The sequence below is a fragment of the Mycetomoellerius zeteki genome, unplaced genomic scaffold, assembly GCF_001594055.1.
Source record: "Mycetomoellerius zeteki isolate Tzet28-1 unplaced genomic scaffold, Tzet1.0 scaffold140, whole genome shotgun sequence".
NCBI classification, from domain to species: Eukaryota; Metazoa; Arthropoda; class Insecta; order Hymenoptera; family Formicidae; genus Mycetomoellerius; species Mycetomoellerius zeteki.
In genome coordinates this window covers 62923-75200 of record NW_017256341.1, presented here as the reverse complement: position 1 = coordinate 75200, position 12278 = coordinate 62923, and the positions used below count along the sequence as shown (strand labels likewise).

General features: G+C 33.4%; 1 protein-coding gene across 3 annotated transcripts in view; it reads right to left on the bottom strand.

Moving 5' to 3' along the window:
- The window catches only part of LOC108731873 (putative glutamate synthase [NADPH]), a 35726-nt gene that overhangs the window by 16669 nt on the left and 6779 nt on the right, over positions 1-12278 (bottom strand). Inside the window, exons 1-4 of one of the 3 annotated variants that reach the window (XM_018462414.1) lie at positions 7069-7598; positions 1838-1963; positions 1089-1219; positions 36-162 (exon numbers count right to left, since the gene is read on the bottom strand). In XM_018462414.1, the coding sequence (XP_018317916.1) occupies positions 36-162; positions 1089-1219; positions 1838-1954 (375 nt within the window). In that variant the 5' untranslated portion in view covers positions 1955-1963; positions 7069-7598. Of the gene's footprint in view, positions 1-35; positions 163-1088; positions 1220-1837; positions 1964-7068; positions 7599-12278 lie in introns of those variants that run through there. The other 2 variants (XM_018462415.1, XM_018462416.1) reach the window with 2 other exon arrangements.

The following is a 12278-nucleotide window of genomic DNA, read 5'->3' as shown; positions in this document are numbered from 1 at the left end:
GAAACCGATCAATAAATAATATCGATATATCGTACTTTTAAATTGCACTCCTTAGCTAACTTCTCAAATGCAGCTTCTACTTCTTTATGAGTCTTCTTGTCAAGGAACAAGATACCGGTTGCGTATTGTCCGAACTCGGGCAGTTCGATCTTTTGTTGTTGGCTGTAATGTATATGAAAAGTAACTTAATGAACTTAACTAATTCATCGCATCTGAATTACCAAAATCTTATTAAATTAATGCACTGTAGTTTCTAGATTTATTGAAACTAGTACAAGGATTATGGATTAGAGAAACTTAATGTCTGCAGATTTATTCGAGATCTGAGTGACAAAACAGAGATTTATGACGAAAGATTTATAGAACTATGCCAAGGATTTATGAAATTAAAAGTCTGCAAAGTAGTGATAGCATAGGTATTCGTAGTCAGTTCTTCAAGACCTTAAGTATTTTAAGATGCTAATACGATTATGTAATTGGTTTATGATTTCTTAAGACTGTAAACGATCTTAAATATAAGAATCAACTATAAATACCTGCTATATCAGATATGAATGTCTAATTGTAAGAAGTAATGAATATGTGATATCTAAAAGTTCTGCAGGAATTATGTTCTGTAGATTTAAGGGAATTTCAACGAGAATGTTAATTTAGAAATGAGATACCTGTGAAATGAAGAATTAACATTATAAACGATTTATAGATCATAGAAATCATGTATAATTGTCCTTCCAACGGAAATCAATTATTTATAAAATATTTTCAATCTTAAATATTTGATATAAAAATCTTGAATAAAAAAATGCAAAGAGATATCTAAATTAAAACTAATACAATGGCAAAAATTGGGACAAGATGTGATCCTTTTTCAGATGGCGTTACGATCTAGATAATGAAAATTCAGAACTGAAATTAAACTTTTAGTTCGGTCAAATAGTATGTAGCGCCAAATGTGACAGGAACATTTGGCTTGGGCGATTAAATCGGATATCTCTCTCGCGAGTACATCAGAAGTTATAAAGATTTCAGAAACCAGATTCGATCTCGTCGACAAATAAGACTTATAGCATGTCGCGGGGTTCTCTTACCGAATTTCATTGGCATAATAATTGTGCGGTATTGCGCAAAGCACACCAGCTCCGTCACCAGTATCATTATCACAGGCGCATGCCCCCCTATGATTCATTCGCGCCGACAATATCTGAGCATCTCGAACGATCTGAAATTCGCAGATAACGACCATAAATATGAGAAAATCAATCCAATATCCTTATCCGCCTCATCGTCGCGCAATGAAAAAAAGATCGCATAATTGTATTGATATATCCATACATTATCAACGAGTTCATCTATAAAGTGGAGGTCTCTTATTTCTTTCTCAGATACAGAGAGATATTCCATTAATAAACATTCTCATTTTATCTAATCGTTATTGTGCATATTTGAAGCGGCGCCTATCTTTAAAATTATGCGCAATTTTAATGTTTAGGTATCTCAATTCACATATTATATAAGCCTTTAACTTCTTTTTTTGCAACTTTAAAATAGAGACATAATTATTCTAAACTTTTTGTTATCAACAATTCTGAATTTTTTTTCGATATTTAAGAATTCATTTGTTTGAATTTATTAACTATATATATTACTTATTTTCCGCATTTAGCTGTTTATTTGATCTTTATTACACTTTTTTATTTGCCCTATGCTTTATGCGGTGCAACGCAATATACGTACACTTATAATAGATTGCAAAGATCAAACGCGCGACACTCGAGAGACGTGGGTCGTTCTTTGAACTTTATACGTAAAAGGCAGACGAAGCTTAAAATCGACTCACCTTGTGCGACCTCTTCCCGTCAATGGCGACGATAAAACCAACGCCGCAAGCTTCTCGTTCGAGAGTAGGATCATACAGACCTTGCTTCGGAGGCAAGGTCCACGACTCGGAATTCATAATCTTAATCTGAAAAATGAGAAGAGAAAATTTCAACGTCATTCCGATCGATAATAACTCTTAATTGCTTCAACTCTTTTCTCTTTTTCTTTTATGTTAACAATTTAAATAAATGTCAATGTTTTCTTGATTTTAGAACACATCTCTGTAAAAAGTAATAATTTATCTCGGAGAAAAACAATTAATGGCAATAATAATTTATACTCTTTCATTTTTACGTAATAAATAGTTCGTCTATAAATGTGTCATTGTCGTAAACGTTTCTTTTAAATGCTTGTGAGTCACGTGTATTATCCTATTAAATCGTTGAATTTTTTTATGTAATTGAAGTGTGCATTACGTGCTTGTGTTATGGTAGTGTGCATTCATAGAAATGCGCACTTTAATTATATAAAAAAACGATATAAAAAATTTAATACAAAAACATTTTTCAATAAACATTAAATAGGAACAATATTCTAATATTAGTTCAAAAATATATCTGAACTTAATGTTTTAAATAAGAACAATAAAATTTTCTGTTCCACTTTACAGATTCGTAAATTCACATTATCATATAATCCGTTAGTATATTTGATCCTCGGATAGATAAACGCGTTCAACGTAGCTGCGCATTTAAGAATAGAGAACGACGTGGCGGGACGGGGGAGTCGAGATATCGCAGAATGATTCGCAGGATATTGTAGTGTCGACATTGCATAAAAGCGTACTCATTAGGCGTAACAGATATGCGACGTCGCGTCGTCATCGTCGTCGCCGCCGTGTCGTTGCAACGGCAGCGAATCGCGAAGATGATCCGTATGTAAACAAAACGAAGAAAATGCGTCAGAGATCGATGTCGCGACGCGTTCACGTGGCCGATCGATGTACTGACTACCGAGTTCGCGACAGGGGTGGCCAATTGTTCGACAATCTTTGCTTTTTATTCGTATCCCTTTCCCAAGAAACACGCAGAAGTAAAAAAAATATTAAAATGACTTTATTTTGATATATATTCTTAACATCAATAAACAGTTAAATTTTTAACAAAAAAATCATCATTTCGACCTTCATGACGTGTCAAAATAAAGTCATTTTAATATTTTGATTTTCTTTTGTGATTTAGTGTGTTTCCTTGGTTCGAATTCTTTTCCTTTTTTTTCTTTTTTGCAATACTTGAGACGCGATCGTATGATATGATTTTGAACTTTGATCACCGATATTTGAGAATATACGCTTATTCGATGATTTTTGTTATCCAGGAATTCCGATTTCGATTGTTGAAACCTGATCGTTAGTAAAGAATGACACGTGTTTTATTTTTTCTGACCTTCACTCCTCGTTTTTTTAACTCTTCGTCGGTCTAGTTAAATATTATGATGTATTTGAGCTTATCGCACGAATTATCGAATCGATTAAGAGATATGTAAGTAGCGTTAATGTATTGAACAATAGTATATTCGAAAATAAAATATGAAAAGGTAGGTCGAGATAAAGATATTGCTGCATTATTTATTGGGTCTAAAATAGATTTTTTTCTTTGCTCGTCGAAATTAAACGATAATAAAAAAAAGTATTTCTCTTTTTTAAGTTAATAATAACCTATGATAATTTACATATATTTATATAACGCGTATGAAGTTATAAGTTAAAGAACGGACACAGAGTAAGACCGGTTTTGATAATTTCTGATAAAAAGTCGTTATAGACTATTGCGTAAATATAGAAATATATATATATAATATAAAATAAATTCGCGTGCTTACATTTATTTATCGGTTTATTCAATCACAAAATGCATTTATCGGATTTCGCGTTTCGCACGCGCCCAAAATTCCATAATTTCGAGCGTAAGTCCGCCCAATGCCAGCGTGAAAGAAAAATCCGACAGTGTACCTGTTTAGCGTTAAACGCGCGACTTGAAAGCGCGCCAAAGAATCCGCGGAAAAAGCGACGACCGGCAAACTTGCGAAGGTTGACCACCTCTGTCAAGTGTATCCACGTGCGATAGGAAGAAGCGAAGGAAGCTAGTCAGTGAGTGAGCGAGCGAGCGAGCAAGCGATCGATGGATACAACATATAGGGTGTGTCTGAAAGCTCTAACGAGGTTTGGTGATTTTCGTCCTCGCATGCTGAATGTTTCCGAGGATCGATGAAGCAACGAAGAATTTGAGATAATTTAATTTAATTTAATTTACTATCTTTTTTTAAGAATTAAAAAAGGATAAAGAAAAAAGTTGACGCGAGATTAAAGTTAGACAATATTGATAGAAATGGACATTATTCTTAGAATTCTTCTATACAAAGGTAAAAAGTTAGTTGAACCGAGAGTAAGGTCATGTTCGTATATTATTGCCAGTTGACTGCCAATACTGAAAACCTATAGTTCCCGTTACGTGTACTGTACTGACAACTGGCAGCAATATACGAACCCGGCTTAAAATGAATTATACATTGGTAGACACAGGCATTAGATCAGTATTTATAGTCGACTCTTGTATTTAAGACTATTTTGCGTTTTACAATGTCATGATTTAATTACAGACCTGTATCAACATCTTAAGATATTATTTTACTCGTCTTAAAATCCGAACGGACCTTAGGAGATTATAAAGCTCGAGGCTTGATAAGAAGATTATAGAAATCAATGATTTTATCACTAGATATCTAAATAAAATACTTTAAAATAAAAAATACATTGAAATAAAAAAGAACCGTTTTCATCACGTTCTTCAGTCATGCTTTCGTGTCAAATACATAAACAGAACACGTGCTCCTTATCAAGTATACAAACAGATAATGACAACGTAATCGTATAAGCAGTGCCATGACGTTGCGCTTGTCTTAGCGCCAAGAAGACACTACCGCGTCTCCAGATATTCTTTCGGAGATCAAATGATAATATTAGAGGATAACATATGAGAGAGAGAGAGAGAAAGAGAGAGCAGTTCAGACTCTATATTTATTCATGTAAATACATGATAATTAAATACATCAATTATCGCGCACGATGCTAATGAATTAAAATTAGAACTGGAATTCTTTCTAATATAAATACTACGAAGCAGCATGTCCTTGAGATTATATGCTGGGTAATTATTCTCATAAATCATTTTGATTAATTGTTTTATGGTTATTACGACAAATTGTTACTGCGCATGCAGAATAAGCCGTGGATTTTGAGATCGAAGCTCGCTAGATTCGCGTGCGGGTCTAATAAGGATCAGGAATCCACGATGGTGGTGTTCCAAAATTATCCTCAAGCTATTTCGGTCATTTCGGGCCCGGAGAGGAAGCGTACTCTCGCGTTTGCGATCGTTGAAATCGCGTTATATAGTTACGAATTAGAAATTATATTAGCGCATATGAAACGAAAGCGATAACTGGTTAATCGTCTCTGCATTTATGCACCGCGATAAACAAAAACGGATACGAAATGTGACAAAAATATCTCATTTTATTTTTAGCCACAAATTTCTTGACGAATCATTATCGAGAAATGTTTTGAAGCATTATCGAAAATTATCATGACTATGATTATTACATAATATATAAATTAAACGAATACGCAGAATAAAATAAAATTTCTCTGTGCTGCTTTAAGCATATATATTATAAAAACAGCTTGAAAAACAGTTTCTTTATCTAATTGTCTCGAAATTATTTTATATACATTTAAAAAAGAGTAACTATTATACTTGGAAAAAATATTTGTTAAAGAAAATTGATTAAAAATTTATTTTCTTTTTCGTTCTCTTTCTCTCTCACGTGCATTCCGTCAGGGTAGTGAAAACGTGGCAACTTAAAATGCATAAGAATGCATGGTAACATGTCCATCGTATTTTAACCTGTTCATTCTCGTTTCGAGACTCGTTTCTTACCAAAGCGACGCAGAGACGGCAAGAATTAAAAAGAAGAAAAGGGTTGCACGTGTGGAGGAACGTTATATGTCAGGACTGGGTTTACTTATGGGGAGAGCATTGGACACTTGGCGACCAGCGTTGTCTCTGTATACAAGGTGTCTACGAAAAATATACATCGATTTCATTATAAGCAAATGCGAAATTATGCATTTTTTAAAGCACGATTTTTTTCATTAATATCTGTTTTTACAATTTTATATGACGAATCCGCCGTGAAAACTTTTTCAGTGGCAAATTAAAGTTCTTATACGCAAATTGATTAATTCGCAAATTTTTAAATTAATTTGCAAATTAATTTACAATTAATTTTAAGATCCTCCGTGTGAAATATTAACATTTTAAAACGAAGACAAATTTTTATGTTAAATATATTATCCTTAATAAAAATAATCCTTAAGATCTAAAATTATCATATTCTTATATTTTTGATTTATAAACTCTGCGTTTGATTTTGAGTTATACCAGTTATATTTGTATTTAATATATATTTTAATAATATACTCTCTAAATCTGAATCAGTGAATAATCACTGATCTCAGTGCCAAGTATGCCACTGATAATCAGTGAATTAAATGTGAGATTCCTAACCTAGCTAATCTTTATTATGTGATCTAACTAATCTTGTTTTAGTTGTTAAATTTAACGAATATGGTATTGAAGATTGAAATTAACGTGCAAATATCAGTATTTTAGTCAAATAATGCTCAAATATTCTTTCTTTTTTAGTTGAACTTCACTGATTATCAGTGCCAAGTATGTCACTGGGTAATTAGTGACTATCCACTGATTCAGATTTAGAGAGTACTGAACATAAATTAATATATCATCTGATAATCAGTGAACTTATAATTTTTTAGATAATAAGTTAAATCACGTATCAAGAATTTTCATATCATATATTATTCACACATTACCCCCCTTTCACAATAAATTTCTCAGAAATGAAAAATATATTTCCAAAATAGATTCCAGCAGATTTCTATTTATATAGCGAGTCCATTGTGAATCACTCATGATAATTTTAATCATATCTCAATTCAATTGATTTTTTTTTTCATGAAAGCTGGCGTTCCTCGTCTCAAGTATAATCAAACTTCCTAGAAAGTCCGATATGTCTCATTACGAGGGGTTTATCGCGAGCCGGCTGCGCGCGAGTTTGCATTTCCTTCGCTTCGACAGTCGACGTGGCGTAGTCGCCGTGTTCCCCTCTTACCGGTAGAAATTATAGTTAACCAGGCAGATTGCTTCGTGAATGCGTCTTCCTCCTCGCCGGTCGACACTGCCGTCAGGTCTCTCGCACGATTATCAGTAGTCAATTCGATCAGTTAACGTCCTATCAATCAGATCGTTGCAAAGTCCTTTTTTCGCTCAATGTGAGAAACGTGTCCCGTCAGAAGTTCCGCAGGATGTTTATCGCGATCTCGGAATTGTTATAATTCGATTCACAATAGAATTATTAGTCCGGTCCTCGATCGGACTTTAAAGGCAATCGTAAAATGGCACGTCCTCGATCCGATCCTGAGGATCACTGCGAGTTGTCTGGCGGAGGGCGAAGGGCCGTATTGAGTCCTGAATAACGACTTCTCTGCCTCTTCTCAGTCCGTTCGGCTTTGACTGTATATATGTAGACTGGCTAACCCGTGAGAGAGAAGAAACAAAAAAAAAAACGAAAACCGAACCACACATACGAATCACGAGTCGGACGGATACTGAGACGGCGGCGCTCGGATGTCGTTAAAAACCGAAAAAGCTCTCCCTTCTCTTTCTTTTCTTTCCTTCTCTTCTCTCCCTTTCTCGTTCCTAGACGGTCTCTCGTCTCTCCTTCTCTCGCTCTCTCTCTCTCTCGACTAGGCGCCTTACCCCGTCGCACTCGTCGACGACGTCGACGAGTCTCCCCACCTTACCCCTTCTCCGGCGCGCACTCCCTCTGTGCCAATGCGGCGCTTGGTACCCTCCTGACCCTCCAACGCCGCGTTCCGGCGCGGCGCGGCGCGTCCCGCCCGGAGCGCCTCCGTCTCTTGGCACGCCGGGACGAGTTCCTCCGGAGCACGCTTCCACCGTTCATTCAAAAAGAGAACAAAAAAAACGTCTATTTTTTTCCTCTTCTTTTTTTTTTCTCTAGATCGACGTTCCCGAAGATGTTTTAACTCTTCGCGACGAATATTCTGCGACACTTTCATTGTAGCCGCTAATCGTTACGCGAAGCACGCGATAAGTATGGCGCATGCGATTAAGTACGATGCGATTAATTAATTCATTTGCTCGTTCTTAACTTCGCGTCACGTTCCGCTCCGAGTTACGAGGCGAGTCCTTTCGGAGCGTACGTGTCGCGACACACGTTGTCTTAAGACGACCTCATTCTGAAGTGCTTTTCGGTTTTTAATATCTTAATTTAAATGCGTAATGTTTAAGGCCTTATTTCACTTTGAAATTTTGAAAAAAATTTTGTTAAGTGATAGTTTATACATGTGTAAATATAGCCCTACTACTTGGAATGTAAAAATTCGAAGTATTTACAAAATTACAAGCTAATTCTTTGTCTACACGAAAAACTTTAAACGCGTTTTTCTCAAAATGGCATTTTTCATCGACGTTGTACATCATTTCTACAATTTTCGTTTCACTTGAAACTTACAGATAATTGTAATTTGTTAATTATTTAAACAAGTAGTCATTTTTTGACTAATTAAAAAAATTATCGTTATTAACATTTTTGTACAAAATTTTTTGATCAAAAATAGTACTTTTTCAAATGTTTATCATTTTTACAAAAAAGCATCCTATGTACTTCATTAGTAAACATCACGTAGAAAATAAAAATTCTTGGTTTTTTTATTCTAGATCAAATCGTTATTTGTCGAGGTAATCTTGTACGCCAATTGGCGTTTGCTAAAAATCAGTTTGTTGAAGCGCAATGCTGTAATTTTCTTCTCGAAAAAAATTTTTTTGTATACTTCAATACATGTATAATGTATTGAAGAATACCTTTGTGTAGATTTTTCATTTATTTTATCTTTTTTGAAAAAAAATTCCCAAAAATAATTTTGTTAAATTATATTAAAATAATTAAATAGGACGCTCAAACATAATGAGCAAAAAGTTTTTTGAAATTCTAGCAGCCAGCTTGAGCATCCTATATAATTACTTTAATGATTTAATTAAATTATTTCCTAGCTAATTTTTAGATATTTTAGCAAAATCGTTCTTTCATTTGTAACTTAATATTTTTGTTACAATATACGGTATGTTCTCTGTTAGCTGTAATTAATAATGCGCGTTAATTAGAAATTAAATTGAATTAAATTAAAAAAATTAGTGCACTTTGTTATGAACGAAAATAATGATTGAGTATGTTCATTATTAGACAACTTAATTAGCGGATAAATACGTTAGATAATCCGAGCATAAATAATCGAGAGTATGCGTGCAATTGTTTCGTATTTCTCTCTTTTATTTCAGAATATTTCGAGCTGCGAATATCATAAATGCGGCGTATACTATAACTTTTATTACAGTAATATACGTAACTGTATGTAATAAAATAAATAACGACGTTTAGTAATCGATAGCCTACATGTGTCACATTTTGTAAGAACAAAAATAAACAAAGATAATTCAAGGTCTTTATATTTTATCGATTTTGGTAAATACATTTATTTAAAAATTATTTGAAAATTTTTACCGGTATTCTAATTGAGCACTGTAGGATGTATAACATAATGAATGAGTTTGACATTTACACTGTTAAAACACTGGGGAATGTATGAAACTCCATCAGGACTAACAATAGACGAAATTCCTACCAGATTACTTGAGTTGAGAGACAATTTGTGACGTCTAGTGCGCTTTGTTTTAAGATGTTATTCGAGTGCTTTAACCATTATAATATATATGTACACAAAGTGTTGTTGTTATTCAATCTATACGAAATAACACGTACCATAATCACGTTTATCGTTAGAAGTAAAAATTTTCTAATTTTTTTCTGAGACCTTTCGCAGATAAAAATTCCGATAAAAAGTAATGCAATTTCTAATTTTAATGAATATATCTCTTTGCGAGCGAAAATCCCTCGCGCGCTCTAAAATCTTTGGAGTGAAATATAACTCTAAAGAGTGAAATTTCACTCTAAAGAGTGAAATCTCACTCTTAAAAATTGACAATTGAGCCGCTTTTTTTAGAATTAAAATTTCATTTCAAAGATTTTAGAGTGCGGGATTTGAAAAATGTCAGCCTCGTATCCTTATTGTTTGCAGCAACAATATCTTTGCTTGAATATAAGAATGCTATTTGCATAAGGTTTGTCGAGTTTTCCTTAATAAAATTTAGTGTACAAGGCAGTCTCATTTTATTTTATACTCATTGCATTGTGTTCTATATATAGAAGAGGCACATTATAAGCCCAGGACGCGCATCTGTGATTTTTTTCTTCGACTCTCCTACTATCTCTGTCTTCTTCCATCCGGTCGGCCCTGTGCATTCACTAATTCGCACATCTGTGCGAAATAACGTCATTTATTGCCCTCGTAATTCTTTCCATTATCCTCTTTGTTATCTTTACGATTCTTAATTCTGTTAACGGTCAGTGAAATATCTCTCCTCGAATTTTCTCGTTTGACGAGTGTATTACTGATTCCTCGTATGTTAATTCGAGCTTGTTATATTCAACGCATTTCGTAATAAATGCGATAAAATGAATCTCTAATCGATTTAAAAGAGATTTGTGCATGTAAAGACGATTTATTGGTATAGAATGTTTGGTGAATATGCTTTCGAGAAGATATGTCATTAAGATTAGCAGGTAGAAAATTTTATTCCAGGATAAAATGTTGCTTGTAACAGCTCACATAAATTAATTGAAAAATAATTGCTTTATACTGGCAACAATTAAAGCAAGACATTGAAATAATGTGCTTCGCACAAGAAACTTGGGGACAAAGTACATTAGACAATACAAATGCTTTAACTATGAGTTGGTCCGGTAGAAATGTTATGACGTAACTTTTCTTTGTATTTTTTGTATTATACTAAATCATGTTATGAGAAAATAGGTTTTGCGCTGCGGATAAAAAAAAGGAAGTTAATAGTGTGTAATTACAGGAGGTAAAATCCCATTCTGACTAAACACGTTATATGAATTTTAAATTGTCAAAATTTCGTTTCCAAAGATGTGAGAATGAGCCTTTCTACATGTAACAATATTTTAAAAACTATGGCATCTAATTAAATTTCGCTTAACAATAATTTATTTTAATTACAAGCAAACTATATTATGCTATCCTGTTTACGAATTTATTTATTAGTAATTGTTCAGCACATAAGCGTTAAAGTCCTAAAATCGGATGTTATCGTTCGAGTGCATAAATCGGCTTATCATTAAACACATAATTCATAAACCTAGAATTTTTTACATTACAATCCTAGAATCAGATGATTTATATCTGCCATTAAACACATAAATTGTGAATATCACGTTTAGAGCATTTACATCATTTAGATTCAACGCAAAATACACAAAGATTTTAACGGAACATTTTAATCGTGTATCTGTCAACTTGTTGAAAGATAATAAATAATTAATAAACGTCGTTCAATCAATTCATGCTGATTACATCATTCGGTCGTACACTATTTGCATTTCTATCGATATTCGTAAGAATGTAATAAAACTTGTTTTGCGTTAACATATTATCTGTTAATCATCTATGAAAGGATTACGTCTTTGGCACGCGCATTCATTAATATATAGCTTGCGAATCAATACGAACGCATGCGCTTATATAAGACATAAATATGATGTTTCTTAAATACATTCGCGTAGGTGTAATAATGATTCTGCTTAAAATTGGGCCGATTCTACAATAGGATCGTAAGTCGTAAGTAAGAAATTGATCACACAAACACACACACACACACACACACACACACAAAATAACAGTCGAATGTGAGGAAACTAACCGAGATTGGTTAATTTCTTATGGTTTACGACCTTATTGTCGAATTAGTTTTATAGGCCGTCTACAATGAGAGCAATATTGTGTAGTAAGCTGTAAGCTACAAGAAATTGACCAATTAGTCGATTATTCTCTTCACATTCGATCATGATTGGTTAATTTCTTACGGCTTACAATTTACTACAATATTATTCCTATTGTGCACGATCCTTTAGAAACTAGCTTTCGATAATAGTAATAATTCTGAAATAATATTATCAAGTTGGTTAGAAAGTAACTTTGTTTATATATAACATTCTAGGACATCCAATATATATAAATATATTCGTTTGACTTATTATTTTTTCATCCTTGACTAGTCCAATTAGCAATTAAATCGATTAAAGTAATAATCCGCCTTTTTTTTCTTCTATTTTTAGTCTTCTATATTTAATCAACTTATTTTCATCTGCAGTCAGAAATCTTGGAT